Genomic DNA, 20,986 nt, shown 5'->3' with positions numbered 1-20,986 from the left:
AAGGGTGGTGTATAAGGGTTAAGGGTGGTGTATTAGGGTTAAGGGTCGTGTATAAGGGTTAAGGGTGGTGTATAAGGGTTAAGGGTGGTGTATAAGGGTTAAGGGTGGTGTGTGAGGGTTAATGGTGATGTGTAATGGTTAATGGTGATGTATAAGGGTTAAGGGTGGTGTTTAAGGGATAAGGCTGGTGTATAAGGGTTAAGGGTGGTGTATAAGCGATAAGGGTGGTGTGTAAGAATTAGGTGTGGTGTATAAGGGTGAAGGGTGGTGTATAAGCGATAAGGGTGGTGTGTAAGGGTTAAGGGTGGTGTATAAAGGTTAAGGGTGGTGTATAAGGGTTAAGGGTTGTGTATAAGGGTTAAGGGTGGTGTATAAGGGTTAAGGGTGGTGTATAAGGGTTAAGGGTGGTGTATAAGGGTTAAGGGTGGTGTATAAGGGTTAAGGGTGGTGTATAAGGGTTAAGGGTGGTGTATAAGCGATAAGGGTGGTGCATAAGGGTTAAGGGTTGTGGATAACGGTTAAGGGTGGTGTGCGAGGGTTAATGGTGATGTGTAATGGTTAATGGTGATGTATAAGGGTTAAGGGTGGTGTTTAAGGGATAAGGGTGGTGTATAAGGATTAAGGGTGGTGTATAACGGTGGTGTATAAGGGTTAAGGGTGGTGTATAAGGATAAAGGGTGGTGTATAAGGGTAATGGTGGTGTTTAAGGGATAAGGGTGGTGTATAAGGATTAATGGTGGTGTATAAGAATTAGGTGTGGTGTATATGGGTTAAGTGTGGTGTATATGGGTTAAGGGTGGTGTATAAGGGTTAAGGGTGGTGCATAAGTGATAAGGGTGGTGTGTAAGGGTTAAGGGTGGTGTGTAAGGGTTAAGGGTTGTGTATAAGGGTTAAGGGTTGTGTATAAGGGTTAAGGGTTGTGTATAAGGGTTAAGGGTGGTGTATAAGGGTTAAGGGTGGTGTATAAGGGTTAAGGGTGGTGTATAAGGGTTAAGGGTGGTGTATAAGGGTTAAGGGTGGTGTATAAGGGTTAAGGGTGGTGCATAAGGGTTAAGGGTGGTGTATAAGGGTTAAGGGTGGTGTATAAGCGATAAGGGTGGTGTATAAGGCTTAAGGCTGGTGTATAAGGGTTCAGCGTGGTGTATAAGCGATAAGGGTGGTGTGTAAGAATTAGGTGTGGTGTATAAGGGTTAAGGGTAGCGTATAAGCGATAAGGGTCGTGTGTAAGGGTTAAGGGTGGTGTATAAGGGTTAAGGGTTGTGTATAAGGGTTAACGATGGTGTATAAGCGATAAGGGTCATGTGTAAGGGTTAAGGGTGGTGTATAAGGGTTAAGGGTTGTGTATAAGGGTTAAGGGTGGTGTATAAGGGTTGTGTATAAGGGTTAAGGGTGGTGTATAAGGGTTAAGGGTTGTGTATAAGGGTTAAGGGTGGTGTATAAGGGTTAAGGGTGGTGTATAAGGGTTAAGGGTGGTGTATAAGGGTTAAGGGTGGGGTATAAGCGATAAGGGTGGTGTGTAAGGGTTAAGGGTGGTGTATAAGGGTTAAGGGTTGTGTATAAGGGTTAAGGGTGGTGTATAAGGGTTAAGGGTGGTGTATAAGGGTTAAGGGTGGTGTATAAGGGTTAAGGGTGGTGTATAAGGGTTAAGGGTGGTGTATAAGGGTTAAGGGTGGGGTATAAGCGATAAGGGTGGTGTGTAAGGGTTAAGGGTGGTGTATAAGGGTTAAGGGTTGTGTATAAGGGTTAAGGGTGGTGTATAAGGGTTAAGGGTGGTGTATAAGGGTTAAGGGTGGTGTATAAGTGATAAGGGTGGTGTGTAAGAATTAGGTGTGGTGTATAAGGGTGAAGGGTTGTGTATAAGGGTTAAGGGTGGTGTATAAGCGATGAAGGGTGGTGTGTCAGGGTTAAGGGTGGTGTATAAGGGTTAAGGGTGGTGTATAAGGGTTAAGGGTTGTGTATAAGGGTTAAGGGTTGTGTATAAGGGTGAAGGGTGGTGTATAAGGGTTAAGGGTGGTGTATAAGGGTTAAGGGTGGTGTATAAGGGTGAAGGGTGGTGTATAAGGGTTAAGGGTGGTGTATAAGGGTTAAGGGTGGTGTATAAGGGTTAAGGGAGGTGTATAAGGGATAAGGGTGGTGTATAAGGGTTAAGGGTGGTGTATAAGGGTTAAGGGTGGTGTATAAGGGTTAAGGGTGGTGTATAAGGGTTAAGGGTGGTGTATAAGGGTTAAGGGTGGTGTATAAGCGATAAGGGTGGTGTGTAAGAATTAGGTGTGGTGTATAAGGGTTAAGGGTGGTGTATAAGCAATAAGGGTGGTGTGTAAGGGTTAAGGGTGGTGTATAAGCGATAAGGGTGGTGTGTAAGGGTTAAGGGTGGTGTATAAGGGTTAAGGGTGGTGTATAAGGGTTAAGGGTGGTGTATAAGGGTTAAGGGTGGTGTATAAGTGATAAGGGTGGTGTGTAAGAATTAGGTGTGGTGTATAAGGGTGAAGGGTTGTGTATAAGGGTTAAGGGTGGTGTATAAGCGATAAGGGTGGTGTGTAAGGGCTAAGGGTGGTGTATAAGGGTGAAGGGTGGTGTATAAGGGTTAAGGGTGGTGTATAAGGGTTAAGGGTTGTGTATAAGGGTTAAGGGTTGTGTATAAGGGTGAAGGGTGGTGTATAAGGGTTAAGGGTGGTGTGTAAGAATTAGGTGTGGTGTATAAGGGTTAAGGGTGGTGTATAAGCAATAAGGGTGGTGTGTAAGGGTTTAGGGTGGTGTATAAGGGTTTAGGGTGGTGTATAAGGGTTAAGGGTGGTGTATAAGGGTTAAGGGTGGTGTATAAGGGTTAAGGGTGGTGTATAAGGGTTAAGGGTGGTGTATAAGGGTTAAGGGTGGTGTATAAGGATTAAGGGTGGTGTATAAGCGATAAGGGTGGTGTGTAAGGGTTAAGGGTGGTGTATAAGGGTTAAGGGTTGTGTCTAAGGGTTAAGGGTGGTGTATAAGCGATAAGGGTGGTGTGCAAGGGTTAAGGGTTGTGTATAAGCGATAAGGGTGGTGTATAAGGGTTAAGGGTGGTGTATAAGGGTTAAGAGTGGTGTATAAGGGTTAAGGGTGGTGTATAAGGGTTAAGGGTGGTGTATAAGGGTTAAGGGTGGTGTATAAGGGTTAAGGGTGGTGTATAAGGGTTAAGGGTTGTGTATAAGGGTTAAGGGTTGTGTATAAGGGTTAAGGGTTGTGTATAAGCGATAAGGGTGGTGTGCAAGGGTTAAGGGTGGTGTATAAGAATTAGGTGTGGTGTATAAGCGATAAGGGTGGTGTGTAAGGGTTAAGGGTGGTGTATAAGGGTTAAGGGTTGTGTATAAGGGTTAAGGGTTGTGTATAAGGGTTAAGGGTGGTGTATAAGGGTTAAGGGTGGTGTATAAGGGTTAAGGGTGGTGTATAAGGGTTAAGGGTGGTGTATAAGGGTTAAGGGTGGTGTATAAGCGATAAGGGTGGTGTGTAAGACTACAACAGTGCTAAATTTTTGGAATGTTTTTTTTTTTTAAACGATCTTTAAAATCATTTTCTTTACATTGAAGTATACATCTGAACACCATGTGGGGTAACATGTTCTATGAGCTCTAGTTATCTTTGTGGAACCATTATGTACGTGTCGAGAAGAGTGTTCCTGTAACACCACGGGTGATGGGTATAAGGTACATGAGGTATATCAGGGTGGGTGATGCTCGCTTGTGGTAGACAAGTGCACAGCTTGGAAGGTATCTTAACAGATTACTGTATATTTTTAATTTCTAACATGTTCCACATTATAGAATCAAGGTTTATATCCCTGTGGTGTTCGATTTACATGATAAACAATCACAGTGAGCTTGCTACACAACCACTTCGTTACTTACAACCTTTTATCTTTTTTTTCCATGCTGCTGTGTGTTTGTGGGTCGTTTATAAGAATACTGCGGATGTTCAAATACTAATCTTTTCCAACCAATAAAATAAGTTTCCTTATGGGGAAATGATCAATACTGATGGACAACTGCTGAAGCACAGCAACACTAATACGTCTCACTACCCTCCACTATTTAAGAGAGGGAAGATCAAAATGGTCTCTGGAAAGTTTTGTCAGTCAGAGAGGGCATGTTTGAGAGAGCTCCTGTATGAGTGTAATCTCCAGATGGACATCTCTGTGTGTTTTAACCTAAACTTTAATATTTTCACATCTTCAGTGCTACTCGATAGTATCTATTAATTATCTACAGAAGTGTGCTAAACTCCCTTCCCTCTCTTCAAATGGCACCACAGCCGACTCCGCTTATGAGAAGGCAGAATTCCTCAATTCTGTGTTTGCTTCCAAATCTTGTATGTTCCAACCTCTCTCTCTGTCTCTGTCTCTGTATCTGTATCTGTCCCCAACCTTCCCTGTTGTACCCAACTGCTCCTGGACTCTGTATATTTTGCACTGGAGAAGGTTCTTTCAACCCTCGACTCTGAGTCTGCAACTGCAACTGGTCTGGCCGGCATCAGCTCACGTGTCCTAAAAAACTTGCTCTGCTGCTCTTGCACTTCCTCTATCTGCCCCTTTCACCCCGTCATTTGCGCTCGGTCATCTTCCATCTGCTAGGAAATCCGACAAAATCACTACAAAACATAAACTAGAATGGTACTCGGTAGAGAGTATACCTCTGCTAGACTGAACAGTTGACGTTTTGTATACCACTGATAGGCCAGATCTGGATCCGGACCGGAACCAAAATCAAATCACCTTGTTCTTGTTACCTAACCAACTCATCCACCAATTCTTGTCATAACTCGTCCACAACTTTGTTGAGATATCGTGCTATGTATCGTTTTTGGCGTTATCTCTCAATGGTGAAGAATCACTTAAAAATTTGAGTATCCAGATCCAGATCTTCACCAAAATCGAATCGATTCGTCCTTGTCAAACACCCAACCTGTCTATCAAGATTTGTCCAAGTCAGTACACAACCTGTTGAGATATCAAGATATATATATATATATATATATATATATATATATATATATATATATATATATATATATATATATATATATATATATATATATATATATATATATATATATATATATATATATATATATATATATATATATATATATATATATATATATATGTTTTAACTTGATCACTCAATGGTGAAGAATCACTTTTAAAATTCTCAGATTTGGATCTTCACCAAACTGAATCAATTCATTCTTGTCACACACGCAACCTATCCACCAAGTTTTGGCTGAACCCATCCACAACCTTTTGAGATATCGTGCTTCGTATATCGGTTTTACCCTTATCACTCAATTGTGATGAATCGCTTAAAAAGGTTCTCATAGCCGGATCTGAGTCTTCATTAATATCTCATAAATTAGTCCAAGTTACACACCCAACCAGTCCACCAAATTTTGTCCAAATCAGTCCCCAACTTTTTGAGATATCCTGTTCACAGACAAACAAACAGACAAACAGGGGAGAAAACATTACATCCGTCCACCTTCGGTGATGGAAGTAAAAAGGTGCAAAAACTGATCAGCTTACTTCTAATCATCAGCAAGGTCATGGAATCCATCATTGCAGTTGGTCTGAAATCATTCCTTTTTCTCCAACAACCTCATCTCAGATCAACAATTCAGATTCAGACCACGTCACTCCACCTTGGACATGCTGCTTCGACTCTCCAAACAATGGTGGAGGCCCTCAATGTCAGAAGTGAGATGATAGCCGTCTCCCTGGACACATCTCGAGATTTTGAGACAATCTGGCATCCTGCCTTGCTCTTCAAACTCTCTGCTGATGGAATCTGAGGCCGACTCCACTCTTGGAGTCTCCATTACTGACTTCCTCCACTCTTGTAGTCAACATGTCACTCTCAATGGAACCCATTCATCTCCTCTCCCTGTCAAGGCTGGAGTACCCCCAAGGCAGTGTTGTTGGCCTCATCCTCTCCCTAATCTTCATCAATGATCTATCCGACTCTGGAAAATCCTCTTTATCAATTTGCTGATAACTCCACTCTCTGCCCTGACATCCCTCATCCCTCTGACAGACAGGCAGCAGCCTCTTCCCTCTCCTCAGACTTTAACAAAATCACAAACTGGTCAAACACTTGGAAGAGGTCTTTCATTCCTGAGAAATCTCTCACACTCACTCACTCTCTCCGAAAAGACGATACTACAAAACCTTCTATCTCCTTTCTGAACAATTTTGGTTTGAGTGAGGTTCAGTCAGTCAAACACTTGGATCTCACTCTGAGTCATGATCTCTCTTGGGCAAGTCACATTTCCAAGCTGGCTTCCAAAGTCATACACAGACTGGGCATCCTCCATCATGCAAAGTCCTTCCTTGGCACACCTGAGCTCCACCTACAAGGATTTCATCTGAGCTTGCAGCCTCTTCCCTTTCCATGTTTTGTCACACCCCTCCCCCTCTCCCCCGAAGTATCGGCAGGAAGCATGTGATCCACCAGCAACCCCCTCCTCGTGAAACTGCCTAAATCCAGAATCACTGCTCACCTTCACTCCTTTATTCCTCTTTTTCCCCACCTTTGGAACAAACCCCCCACACTCTCTTCAATCCCACTCTTCCCTCCAGATCTTTAAGTCAGCTGTTCACCACCATCTCAAGTCATCCAAAATCATGATCTTTTCTACACCCATTAAACCACTCCCGAAATTTTATGTATTTATCCATATCGTCCACCCTTTTTGCTCTCCCTCCTCCTCATCGTTGCCTGCATCTCTTGTTTCTCCATGTCCTTTCTCCCTCCGCCCTGCTGTTGGTGTTTCCCTTATCTTCTGCTGTTCCCTTTGTTGTGTTGTGTCCTGATTGTTTCCCCCCCAAAAAAATATGTGCATATTGCAAAAGGGAGTTGTCCATGTTAGCTGCCCTTCATGCTCGGAGTATGCATCACGAAATTGTCGGTCTATCAACACAGAGGAAAAACAGTGTAGACATTGATGCACGATTCATCTGTCGTTTTGCCTTGTTTTCTCTCCTATTGCTCTGTACTCCATAACACCTTGCTCTGTACGTGCTCCACTCAGGAAACACAACAACATATCGCTGGTTTATAGCCGAGTGGTGGGGACCAACTGAGAATGACCCAGACTGCCTTACTTGGGCTTATTATTCCACTGTCAACCCCAACAAGGTATGACCTACAGATAGTAACATGTGAAGATATTACATCATACAGTACAAGGCATTATCATCATCATCATCATCATTAATATTCTCCACTCTTTCTACAGAGTGTCAGTGCTGCCGTAGCAATTCCTGTGTAAGGGTTACGGTGGATGGTTTGCCATTGTCTTCGCAACAGTCAGGACTGGAACATATAATTTATTCAGGGTGCTAGCAATAGCTCACCTGCTCTTCGTGAAGGACACCGTGAGATCTTCAATGTCCACCAACTAATCCCGGCAGCCAGGATGCTCAATTTCACGTCTATCCGAGGGACGGCACAGACATTGATGAATCGCACCGCCTGCGAAACACCGGGGTGACCGTTGATAGCTGGGTCAAGATTCAAACTCAGGTTAGACTGCTCAAAGGCGAGTGTGCATACCTCGAGGGCTTCGGCTATCATGCCCGAACACAGGCACCATAGCAGTACCAGAAGACAGCCAATAGTTAAAATATTCACCTTTTATCCGCCATAGTGTTTGAAAACTATGATTAAGGCTATATACACTGTGCTCTTGATACAGAGTGTATGTATGTACCTCATAACACATCACATATACAACTTCAACTCGGATGCAATGGCAAACCATCCAGTTTCTTCTGCTTTGCTTGAAAAGCATCTTTCCACATTGCAAACAGGTACTTGGACCTCCAGGTAATTCATGATGATGAAGGAGTTATTGAATTAGTTTGGAAGAAACGTTTTTTTGTCTGAACAAGGACCTATAGGTAACTGAGTTATTGAAGGACACCGTGAGATGGTGTTGGCGACGTCGCAATGGATGGGAGTGCCGGAAGTAGAAGTTAAGTTGGTGGAAGGGATGTACAAGGGAATGAAGGGAAGAGTCTTGGTTGGTCCTGGGATGTCTGAGGAGTTCAGCGTGAATATCGGTTTGATGCAGGGAAGCCCTCTCGGCCCACTCTTGCTTATCATGGTGATGAAGGTGAGCTTGAGGGGTAGTATGGGGAGGATGTTGTGTGCAGACTATGTGGCTGTTGTGGCGGAGAAGAGACGGGAGACACAGGAAGTACTGGGGGAGTGGAAGGAGGCATTTGAGAAACATGGGCTGAAGATGAGTATGGAGAAGATTGAGGTGATGTGGGTCGAGCGGCAGAGAAAATAAATAAATACCAGGTTCGAGGAGAAGGAAATCATACAGGGAAATAGGTTTAAGTATCTGGGAGGAACAGTGACTGCAGATGGTAAGTTGGAGGCAGAGATGATAATGAGTTTTCAGGTGTGTGTGAATGGGTGGAGGAGGGTGGAGGGAGTCATGCCAGACTGAAAGATATCAAGGAAATTAAAAGGGAAAGTTTTTTTTGGTCACTTTTGTGATTCTGGCCTACCTTAATGCTCTTATAACAGTAGCACTGACATAGAGACAACAGAAATTGCAGGTATGTGAGAACAACTGTCAGGAGGATTGTGGGAGTGAAGAGGGTGGATAGGAGGATGGATGAACTGAGGGAGGAGATTGGTGTGCAGATGAGCTTGACGGGGGAGATTGGAGAAATGTCGGCTGAAGTGGACTGGACACTATGGATGGAGGAAGAGAGAATGGCAGAGTGGACAGGTTGAGGGAGCAAGGTAGGGGGAAAAGCAAGGTAGGAGGTTGGCCATTGTTGAGATGGGAAGATTGAGTGAGGAGGGATATCAATAAGGTGGGAGTGGCGGCAGAGTGGAGGGAGATGGCTGAGGGCAGGGTGAAGTGGAGGTGTGTTGTGGTGTGTGAGGTAGGGCAGAAGCTTGGTGCCGTTGGACCTCACCCCTTATGAAGGGAAGAGAAGGAGAAGACATAGGGATTGAATTTGTTTGGAAGAATGTTTTTTTTGGCTGAACAAGAAGAATTACAATACCGGAATCATGGTGTCTACAATGTCCACTGTAGTTAACCACTGGTCATTCTAAATCGCCTTTTCACTTCTGGAACCTTCTTTCGTACCATTCCAATTTTTGATGTCAAGCCGAGCACTTATTTTAAACAGGTCTAATATGAAAAAAAGAAGTTTACAAGTGAGAATTATCTGTTCAAAAAATTACATTACATTTAATTATACGGTAAAACATCTTGTTTGAGCAATGCCGTACCTATGTAGTGATTTGTGAACCTTCAAATTCCTATGATCTGTTCCTTAATTCCTCCTGTCAACCTCTGATACTTACAGGACCTTCATAGTGGCCTAATTGGACCTGTGGTCACATGCAAGAAGGGAAAATTGCACCGAGAATCTGGGGAAGATGAAGATGGAGACGAAGATGATGATGATGATGATGATGATGATGATGATGATGATAGCCATCAGCGTGGAGGTAGACCAGGATGGGCACAAAAAATACGAAGATTCCGTGGCAAAGGTTGGGCTTTGGGAAGATCAATACATCATCAAAGAGGCTTGGCCTTAGGTCATCGCAACCCCATTGACCGAGACAACATTCACATCAGACGGAGATGGTGGGATCTAAAGACACTGCGGCGGTCAAGGCGAGAAGCAAGGGGTGTAGTTGCTGGAGCTGATCGTGCATTTGCACTGCTCTTTATGGTGTTTGACGAGAACCACTCCTGGTACCTGCGGGAGAACATCAATAGGTTTTGTGGGACTCCAAGTGCTGTGGACATGGAGGATGAAGATTTTATGGAGAGCAACAAGATGCACGGTAAGAAACATCACCAATAAACATGTTTGCCAGCATATAAACTGTTGCTTGCAAAATCACAATCCGTGGAACATTGATAGAAGGGAATTTGTGAAAGTGAAAGAAAAAGATGATCATGGGGTTGAAGGCAGATAATGACCCCATTATGTCCAGAAAAAGTGCGCATCAAAACAATTTAGCCCTCCACAAAACAAAGTTCACAGAAAGAGAAATCAGCAAAATGGTTCCTTTGTTTGAATGTGATCAATATCGTCTCTGTCTGTCACAGGTATAAATGGACTCATGTATGGAAACCTGCACGGGCTGGTCATGCATGCTGGAGAGAATGTGGATTGGTACCTCTTGGGGATGGGGGATGAGATCGATATCCACACTGCTCATTTCCATGGACAAGGATTTACCTACCAGGCATGAACCAATTAAAGGATGCACACAAAACCCACCTCACTAAGAAAACACCAACACAGCTACACCAGGCAACATGACAATCCAATTATTGTCCACTGGGAAAGGTTTTACTCGTATTTATGGATACATCCGAGCATCAAATTAGGGTACACAGGGATAAGAATGGTCTCTGGAATACGGCGAGATATGGTGGACGGAGACAGACATTTGAATTTAAATGTAAAAAGTTCATAATTTTGCAAAAGGGGGCAGCATGTAACAGAGCTACATTGTATGGGTGAAGGTAAACTTCATTTGTTATGAAAATAAGAAGCGTGTGTGTGTGTGTGTGTGTGTGTGTGTGTGTGTGTGTGTGTGTGTATGTGTGTGTGTGTGGCGGGTCCTACACGTGCAGATACACTACCGGCCAGAAGTTTTAGAACACCCCCATTTTTCCAGTTTTTACTGAAATTTAAGCAGTTCAAGTCCAGTGAATAACATGAAATGGTACAAAGCCAAGCGGTAAACTGCCAGAGGTTAAAAAACACAAGTTTATGTTACCAAAAACTGAAAAATAATGTAAACCTCAGAGTTGTTAAAAAGGCCCTTTTCAGGGAACAAGTCATGGGTTAGCAACTGCAGCTATTCTGCAGCAATGGAAGTAAATTAAGCCTTGAAAGTTGATGAAAACAATTCCTACAGGTGTCCCAACTTTTGTTGATTAGTTACAAACCCTCTGTCTGTATAAACGCAGTGTTGGAACAGACTGTGTTGCTCCAACCTCTGAAGGATTATTTGGACAATATTGCACTGCAGGAAGTAGTATGTTGCAATCATAATGGTGAGAAAAAGACAATTAACAAAGGAAGACAGACAGACCATTATAATCCTTAAAAGTGTAGGTCTTTCCTTTCGAGAAATTGCAAAGTAAGCCAAAGTGTCAGTAAGTACAGTTTCCTACACCATCAAAAATCACTTGGAAACTGGAAGAACCTCTGAAAGGAAGAGGTCTGGCAGACCCAAAGCCACAACACAATCGAAGACAAATTTGTGAGAGTCAACAGCTTGCGTGATATGCGGCTCACAGGACAGCAGCTTCAAGCACAGCATAACTGGTTGAAGTAAGGAAGTCTCAGTTTCAACTGTGAAGAGACTTCGAGCTGCAGGTTTGACAGGTCGAGTAGCAGTAAGAAAGGGATTGCTAAGATGACAAAATAAGAAAAAGAGGCTTTCCTGGGCCATGAAGCACCACCAGTGGATTACTGAAAACTGGAGGAAGGTCTCATGGACCGATGAATCAAAATTTGAAATCTTCAGTTCATCACGCAGGGTTTTTGTACGCCGTCGAGTAGGTGAAAAGATGGTTCCTCAGTGTGTGACACCAACTGTCAAATATGGAGGAGGAAGCGTGATAATCTGGGGCTCTTTTGCTGGATCCAGAGTCGGCGACTTGCACAGAGTGACTGGCACCCTGAACCAAAAGGGCTACCACAGCATTTTGCAGCGCCATGCAATACCCTCTGGTCTATGCCTCATTGGTCAGGGGTTCATCCTGCAGCAAGATAACGACCCAAAACATACCTCCAGGCTATGTTAGAACTACCTTCGAAGAAAAGAACAAGACGGTATACTTCAAATCATGGAATGGCCAGCACAGTCTCCAGACTTAAACCCCATCGAGCTGGTTTGGGATGAACTGGACAGAAGAGTGAAAGCAAAGCAACTTAAAAGTGCAACACATTGTGGGAACTTCTGCAACAGTGTTGGGAAGAACTTTCCGAACAATATTTGATTTCCATTGTCAAAAGAATGCCACGAGTATGTTCGGCTGTTATATCTGCAAAAGGTGGCAACTTTGATGAGTCAAAAATTTAGATTAAATTTTGTTCAACAAAACGATTCCATGATTTCTTTTTGATCTGCAAGTTTATTTGTTCTATGCTTTAATTTCAGAGTACAGTGAAACATTAAACTGCTTAAATTTCAGTAAAAATTGAAAAAATGGGGGTGTTCTAAAACTTTTGACCGGTAGTGTAAGACCTGTCGCTTCACTGATGGAAATACCAATCTTTGCTGCGATTCCTGGGATATCCTGCCCTCCGTGCGGGGATGGCCATCGTGGCAAGTTGGCATTTGCAATTTCAACACATTATCCGCCCATGTCCCCAAACCATCATTCATTCATTCATTCATTCATTCATTCATTCATTTTTTCATACATGCATGCATCACAAACCTTCCTGGGAGTTCCCTTAATCCACCGTCGTTTGATTCATTGAAATCTGTCAATCCATTCTCACGTTACAACATGACAAACAGACAGACATAGACACTGCTCCTTTTATAATATTGTTTCCATCTCGGGGTACGAGGTTCGCTATGAAGGGAAGCCCTCAGTTCCTTCGGAACCCCCAGTCCTGTAAGGCGTGCCGCGGAAAGCTTCCCAGTCCGGCGGGTTGCGATGGTACAACTTCCCGTCTTGTTATACTTGGACACTGTGTCAGACCAATGAAGGAAAAGACAACCAAGACAGATTTGAAAGAACAACCAACTGTTTATTTACACACACACACACACACACACACACACACACACACACACACACACACACACACACACACACACACACACACACACACACACACACACACGACGCACACGACGCACACGACGCACACATACACACACACACACACACACACACACACACACAATGATCAAACATGTATTTATGGGCAAAAGGCACAGAAGAGCAGACTTACCCCTAAAATGTATTCCCCTTGCACAGACTTACTTAGATAAAAGACATATGGCCATCATTCAATCCGGGAAGAAGAACTGAAGAGAAAGAAAAGAACGGAGTGTGGGGTCGACTCCTTTTCTCACCTCACACAACCCACCGGGGCTGTGACGGTCCAAATGTAGGGGGGTGGGAGGGGGAGGGGGAGGGAAAGGATGGAAAGATTGGCAGCAGATTGACGATGTGGTTTGATGGGATGTGCAGCTGCGTTTCTGAGGCGTCCAACACAAGTAGGCAAATCCTCTCTGGCATCCCCGGTATGCCAATGACAAGCAGATCCATTTCTGCTGCGCACACGGGACAAACGAAGCGGTGTCGGTCTGGAGGATTGTTTACAATAAGGAGGAGGAGGGACGAGAATAAACCTGCGGGGTTGAAAGAAAGGCCAACGGGATGAAAGAGGAGTTGAAAACTCTCTGCTCTCTTTGCCATTCTGTCTTTCTCCATCCGTACCAAGTGTCCAGGTCACTTCAGCCAGCTTTTTACCAATCTCCCCATCTAGCTCATCTGCGTACCAATCTCCTCCCTCGATCAATTCATCCATCCTACTATTCAACTTATTCACTCCCACAATCCTCCTGACCCAGTTGTTCTCGCAGATCTGCAACCTCTGTGTCTGTGTCTGTGTCTGTCTCTGTGTCTGTCTCTGTGTCTCTCTCTCTCTCTCTCTCTCTCTCTCTCTCTCTCTCTCTCTCTCTCTCTCAATCTCTCTCTCTCTCTCTCTCAATCTCTCTCTCTCTCTCTCAATCTCTCTCTCTCTCTCTCTCAATCTCTCTCTCTCTCAATCTCTCAATCTCTCAATCTCTCAATCTCTCAATCTCTCAATCTCTCAATCTCTCAATCTCTCTCTCTCTCTGCGCCACCATTTCGAGACAATAAAGGTAGGCCGGCATCACAAAAGTCACTGAACCTTTCCCTTTCAATTTACTTGTTATCTTTCAGTCTGCCATTACTTCCTCCACACATTCGCACCCACCTGAATCCTCTTCCGCACCTCTGTCCCCGACTTACCATCCTTGTCCACCCCCCCCTCCACCCCCAGATACCCAAACCTATTTCCCTGTCTGATCTCCTTCCCCTCTAACCTGATATTAATCTATTTTTCTCTGCTGCTGATGCACATCACCTCAGTCTTCTAAATAGTCCTCTTCAGCCCATGCTTCTCAAATGCCTTCTTCCACTTCCCCAGTACTTCCTGAATCTCCCACGTGCCCTCTCCCACAACAGCCAGACAGTGCACATGCAACATTCTCCCCCAAAATACCCCTCAAGCTCACCTTCCTGCTTACCAGCTCCATCACTATGACAAACAAGAGTGGGCTGAGAGAGCTTCCCTGCCTCAAATCGATATTCACGCTGAACCTCTCAGACATCCCAAGGACCAACCAAAACTCTTCCCTTCGTTCTCTTGTTCATCCCTTCCACCACCCTAACTTCTGCTTCCAGCACCCCCATCCATCTCCGTGTCGCAATCACCATCTCCCTCGGGACATTCTCGTAGACCTTCTCCAGGTCCATAAATCCCAATGCCATCCTCACCTTGTACCTCCAACCTCTTCTCCACTAGCTGTCTCAGCGTGAAACTCCCATCCATCATTCCCCTACCCTTTCTAAATCCCTGCTGCTCTTCTCTGATCTCCATCTCCACCGTCTTCCTTATCCTCCCTTCCAGAATCCTCTCCAGCACCTTCATTACGTTACTTTGGAGCATAATGCCCCTGCACTTCTGTCCAGTTCATCCTGAACATCGCCCTCACCTCTTGCATATCGACACAATTATCCCTGTCCTCAAATCCTCCAGAACTGAACCCTCTCTCATACATACATTAATCTGCCTCTTTGTCCAATTGACCCAGACTTCTCCTGCAGCAAGTATAATCTCTGTGCACACCTCATCAATGCCTGGCACCCTTCCCTTCTTCATCCTCTTTACTGCTATCTGTACCACCTCTTTCATGATCTCCATAGCATCTTCCTCCCACCATCCTCTTCCAACTTGTTGTGCAACACCTCCTCCATATCATTCCTCACCTTATCCACAGCTCTCCTTGCTGCTTTCCTATTTTGCACATACAGGTGAGGAAACCCCGCATCCAGTTACCTCCCTCGCTATCCTTGATCGTGTCTATCCTCTTCCAAAACTTCCTTATTCTCCCCAACTGTCTTCGCCACTTCCTACGTCCACCATACCTTATTTCTGCCCCGAATCGACGATGTACCCCTTCCCGATGTCCTTCCTTGGAGATCTTGGCACGGAAGGAGACACAAAATAAAGCTGTCCCCCAGTCTTGTATTGTCACAAACAAACAAAACAAAAAAAAGAATAAATCATGACGGGCCCCTATGAGGTTCAGGCCCCGGGGTAATTACCCGGTCTACCCCCCCCCCACCTGTATGGCTGTGTTCTGCGTGGACATGGCCTTGGTCTCCCAGCAGGTGGTCCCCCATGACACTGTTCAGCACGTACACTTTGTCTGCATTCTCCAAGCTTTTCTATCGACCTGGACACATTTTATCGGTCCAGGCGTGATGCCCCACACAGACATACATACATACATACATACATACATACTACTCATCGGTCTTTACATATTCGACTTTCCAACGACGCTGCCATTTTGATCATGCGATTCTGAATTACCAATCTGCAACGACCACAGATTATCGCCCAATGAGCACACAATGCAAGGTGCCAACAGACATGGCTGGATGGAGACGGCAGACAAACAGGCAGGCATGTCATCATGTTTTACTGGAATGAAAAATGCCATCATTTATCGACTCACCCTTGTTTATCCAAAATTGGGAGCTTGTGGCGTATATTGTGTGCCATATTGTAAACCACCTGACTGTGTTGTTTTTTTTTTTGTTGTTTTGTTTTTTTCCCACCTGACAGGTGTTGGGACACGCACACCGAGCAGACGTTTTCGACCTGTTCCCACTGACGTTTGAAACGGTTCGCATGGTTCCTGAAAACGTCGGATCATGGCTGCTCCACTGTCATGTCGCAGATCACATCCACGGTGGAATGGAGACCGTGTATACCGTGCTCGAAGGACAACACGCAGAATGACTTAATAACCGAGAAATGTACGGTTTTTTTTTTTTCACAATTTTAGCCAATTTGTTCTTTTCTCAAATTCGAGGTCATTTTCCTTAGCAAATATTTAATATAACGGTTTGACAGTGCTATGGTTGATTCGTTCACGTACTCCCCACATTGCCTGCCTTGTGTTCCATGTGCTTGCTCATAATAATAAACAAGTGGTTTTAAAAAAAACAACAACATGGGACACCATGGGAAGGTGAAAGGTGACTTCATACCTGCAACTTCTCATTTGTACAATTGGATAACTTTAGGCTTCTAGAAAAACAGAATGAGGACGAGAACAATTAACTACACTTAGTCTGTTACAATGTTAATAACAAAAAGAAGCAAAATATCAAGAAAATTCCAATCAATAAACAATCTTTAAAATAATCTAAAGATCACTGGTATCTCCTGTGAAGAGAATGAGTCTTTGGGTCTCTCACTCTCTCAGCGCAGGCAGGTCGGTGGTCTTTTTTGTCTTCTACCATCTCCTCTGGTCTTGCCCCTCCTGCTCTGTCTGCTACCCCCCCTCCCCCCATATTTCCGTAGGGTGCTCAGCAACCCTCTTGTGGTAAAATTACCAAAATTAAGAATCATTGCTCACCTTCACTCGTTTCTTTTTTTTGTTGCCTTTGGAACAAACTCTCACACTCTTTTCAATCCCACTCTTCCCTCCAGGTCTTCAAAACAGCTGTTCACCACCATCTCATATCATCCCCCATTCAAAACCATGATCTTTTCTACCCCTGTGTTCCCCACCCCATCCCTTTCCCTTCCACAGATCTAATGTCTCTGTTCCCCACTGTTTTGTGCTTCCCACTCTCACCCCCTCTTGTCTCCCGCTCCCCTTGTTATTTGTTCTGTGTGTTAGCTCTTATGAGCCTTGACATTGTATAGTTTTTAAAAACTAGAAACTAGGAGGCAGCAATATTGATGCCAGTGCCACTTTAGCAAATCCTATTACAGTCCCTTTATTAAAGGACAATCTACATATTAGCAAATTAGGGATGGGATGTTGGAAGTACGTACCATAAGTATGTATAAGTAAGGGGGGGGGAGTAAGGGAAGGATCCAACATTCTACTTAAGGTTTGGAAAGCTCAAGTTATAACAACATGGACAGACTGCAGTGCAGCAACAAACCAGCCAAAAATATTGGAGCTGCTAAGTGTTCTTCAATCATTTATATCAAACTAGTGAAGTCCATAGAAAAAAAGGAACCCTTTTATTGGTGGTTGTATGGTAGCTTAGCTGCTGGGGTAGCTATCATTTCATTTCTTGAAGCACAACTGCGTCACTGATGCAGTGCCCCTCTACCAGTACACACACTGGAACTGGTACTCATTTTGCTGACCTTGGAAGGATGACAGGCTGAGTCAACCCCCTGGTGTTTTAATTCAGTGGCTGATGGGGCTTGAACTCAGGACCCTAGGATCCCATAAGATTCCAAGCCATCACCCCAACCACCGAGCCAAAATCAGGCTCTAACCCTTTTATTGTTAGTGGGGCAGATAACAGCAATTTTTGAGAGGAATCGTGCAAATGATGATACAAGCATCAAATTTGGCACATTTGTTCTCCAGGGGATTCTAATCAAATCTGCCTGATTGGCCATTTGAAAATCCAAATTTTGCCCCCTTTTCGACCTTGCCTCGGACTTCAGACTTGACTTCTTGTACACATCAAACACTACATCCACCCTCTCGTACCTGGCACCATAGGATTCCACCTTTGGGATGATGTCTTCTTTAGCATAGTCATCAAATATCTTTGAAGTGCGAGGAGGTCGGGCATTGATAAGTGCTGAGCCATCAATGATGACTGCATCTCCCCTTGGTTCTCTGTCTGGGATGTTCACTTGCGCTTCAAGAATTTCAGCCAGCTGACTTCAAATTTTTTTGAAGTTCTTTTTTTTTTTTTTTTTCAAAATTTGGATTTCCAAATGGCCAATCGGGCAGATTTGATCAGAAAGCCCTGCAGAACAGAAATGCCAAATTTGATGCTTGTATCATAATTTGCACGATTTTTCTACTATGTACTACACTATGTTGTGCTGGTTGAAAGATGAAAACTGCGAGGTTCAATAAGGAATGTCTTGAGTTGTTGTTCGCACCTGGCGCTTAAAGAAAAGAAGAGTAAAATGAGTTTAACAAGTTGTTGGTTTATTCCAAAAATTTGAATGGGTAAACCTAGCATGGGTTATATGAAGATCATTTCAGGCTTAGGAGTGAAGAACAGGCTGTTCACAAAGTCTTGTTCCAGTTTAAATATTTAATTACAACAAACCAAAACAGATACAAGGATATATTTTTCTCCATGCTTGGGGGGTGGGGGGGGACAGACAGAGACAGCATTAGCCTATTATATATACCTAGCAGGGAGCAGCGGTGACTTCAAGTCCTCAACTCACCCCCCACCCCCTCTCACAAACCCCAAGTCCTCAACCTCCAACTCCCAACCCAAAGGATACAATCTACTCCCCATTCCAAGCCTTCAAACCCCCTGCCAGCCCCACCCAACCACATCTCGTAAACCCCCCACCCCCACACCGAACACAGAAATCAAAACGTTTACCTCGGTGGAGTTCCTAACACCCTAACAAATCGAAACAGCAATGAGCACAATTCCTCCATGTCATGGCCCATCATCAGGTCGCCTGTCCAACTCACAATCCAACGAGATATGCGGAAACCCCATGGAATTTCAACTCTCAAGTGACCATGAGCAGCCTAATTGTGAATGACTAAATTGTAAACCTAATTGTTAACAACTCTGTTCAAAAAAACTCCAAACCAACTCTCCTCTTGCTGATGCAGAAGTCGCTATTTACGTCGAGTGAGTCTATTTGTCATTTTGATAGAACATTGTGAACACATTATGGAACAATAGTCGATTCTTTTCGTCTGATACCAGGGGTGCATATCTTTGTGAATAAACTGTGCAAAAAAAAATATGCTTTTGTCCCCTTTCTTCTCCCTCCCCGTTTACTTATTAAATACGCATATGAAGTCACTTGTTCTCCGAGTGATTTGAGTTGCCCTGGTTGCAAATGGCTTCGGTTATTAATTGTTCATTAAAGGACAGATGGGGTTTCCTGGCGATTTGATTCCATAGTAGGGTTGTCGGCGACTAAACCGTCTCCCCCACCAGGTTTTCTGGTGAGGAGGGTGTTTGGATATGGACACCCAGCAGGATTAAAAACAACACCTGTCAAAGGGCGGAGGAGCTCCTTGTGAGCCAACGGCCATCCATATCTAGTGCCCAACTGTGTCTGCGGACGTCCTCCTGCAGTTGGGTTACTTCTTATTACGAGGTTGGTGGCAGGATTTGCACTCCAGCCACCGTAAAACGCTTCATTCCACAAAACGCAAAAACGCAAAAAAATCTGAAAACCCACTCCGTGGGAGTACCTCCTGTGCAGCTTCCCTTCGCAGGGTAGCTCACCAGATGACGGGATTGGGGCAAAGCCTTCGGGACCCCCAATCTTTGATAGGAGGGAAACCACGGGGTAACATCCCTGGGTCAGATTGCGGGAGAGTGTGTCGGAGTGGTGCTGAGGTGTCGTCCACCAGACGGCGGTCTCCTTGGGTTAACCTGAGGCGGTCCCTTCGGGTGGGTGCCTGGAATGTCCTATCCCTAAGAGAGGATGATCACCTGTCTCTGTTATCATCTGAGCTCAAGCGTTTGGACATCGGGATTGCAGCTCTCTCTGAGGTTCGGAGACCGGATTGCGGTGAGATAATGGTGGGTGGTTACACCTACTATTGGTCTGGTCGCTCTGATGGTTACCATACCCAAGGAGTTGCTGTAGCTGTGTCCAATGAGCTGACCCCAATGATAATTGAGGTAACACCGGTCAATGAGCGTATTATGAGATTAAGGATTCGTCACTCCTTAGGTGTCATTTCCCTGGTCTCTGTTTATGCTCCGACTGAGGCGAGTGATCTCACCGTGAAGGATGCATTCTACGCCACACTCGAGTCTGTGGTTGATCAGTGCCCCCGACGAGATACACTTCTAGTCTTGGGGGATTTCAATGCATCGACTGGAACTGATAGGGATGGTTATGAGGTGTGTGTTGGTTCCCATGGGTCAAGAACTATGAACCAGAATAGCACTAAGTTCCTTGACTTTGCAAGAAGTCATGGACTTAGGGTGGCTGGTTCATGGTTTCAGCGCCCACAAGCTCATCGCTGGACTTGGTATTCCAACGCTGGCAGTGTGGCAAAGGAGATTGACCATGTCCTCATTGACGGTCGTTGGAGGATGACCCAGAACTGCAGGGTCTACCGGAGTGCTCAGTTCCTCAATACTGACCACAGGCTTGTTGTAGCAAGTCTAAAGCTGCACCTTAAATCCTGGAGAATGGTACCATCCCAGCCGAGGCTGGATGTTGCCAAGCTCAGGGATGAGAGAGTAGCTGAGGAGTTTGCGAACAGGCTGAGTGGACACTTGGGGGGTCTGGGTGCTTTGGGGGGTCCTGAAGAGTTGCGGAGCGCCTTCAAGACCACCGTCCTTGATGTTGCCGGTGGATGTCTTGGAACTCACCGCAGGGCAAAGAAGAATTTTGTCTCTCAAGGGACACTGGATACCATTGACCAGAGTCGCAGGGCCAGGCTGAATGGCAGAGCTGAGCTGTTCACGGAGCTGAGGCGTAAAATTGTACGTGCACTGAGGGTGGACAAGGAGGCCTATGTGCGAGGAATCTGTGAGGGGGTAGAGCATCACCTGTGGACAGGTGATTCTCGTCCCGCTTACAGGGGAATTCGGGCATTACGTTCATCCAAGCCCATCCCTCGGAGCACTGCAGTTCGAGCAGAGAGTGGTAGGCTCTTGACAGAGGAGTCTGAAGTGAAGGCCC

The 20,986-nt window shown here is 44.8% G+C and overlaps 1 protein-coding gene across 2 annotated transcripts in view; it reads left to right on the top strand.

Moving 5' to 3' along the window:
- The window catches only part of LOC147013593 (ceruloplasmin-like), a 91,834-nt gene extending 72,697 nt beyond the window's left edge, over positions 1–19,137 (top strand). Inside the window, exons 15-19 of one of the 2 annotated variants that reach the window (XR_015051382.1) lie at positions 7,051–7,157; positions 9,359–9,848; positions 10,117–10,249; positions 15,925–16,125; positions 16,805–19,137. Coding sequence is in view for 1 of the 2 variants with exons in the window: in XM_085855522.1 (XP_085711648.1) it covers positions 7,051–7,157; positions 9,359–9,848; positions 10,117–10,249; positions 15,925–15,928 (734 nt within the window). In the remaining variant the exon portion in view is untranslated. Of the gene's footprint in view, positions 1–7,050; positions 7,158–9,358; positions 9,849–10,116; positions 10,250–15,924 lie in introns of both variants that reach the window. The other variant, XM_085855522.1, reaches the window with a different exon arrangement.
- The last annotated feature ends 1,849 nt before the right edge of the window (positions 19,138–20,986 follow it).

This window comes from Eptatretus burgeri, chromosome 14 (assembly GCF_056783735.1).
Source record: "Eptatretus burgeri isolate ZD-2024b chromosome 14, Ebu_testis_v1, whole genome shotgun sequence".
Classification (NCBI taxonomy): Eukaryota; Metazoa; Chordata; class Myxini; order Myxiniformes; family Myxinidae; genus Eptatretus; species Eptatretus burgeri.
Note: the sequence above shows the minus strand (reverse complement) of the source record. Positions and strands in the feature narration are given on the sequence as shown.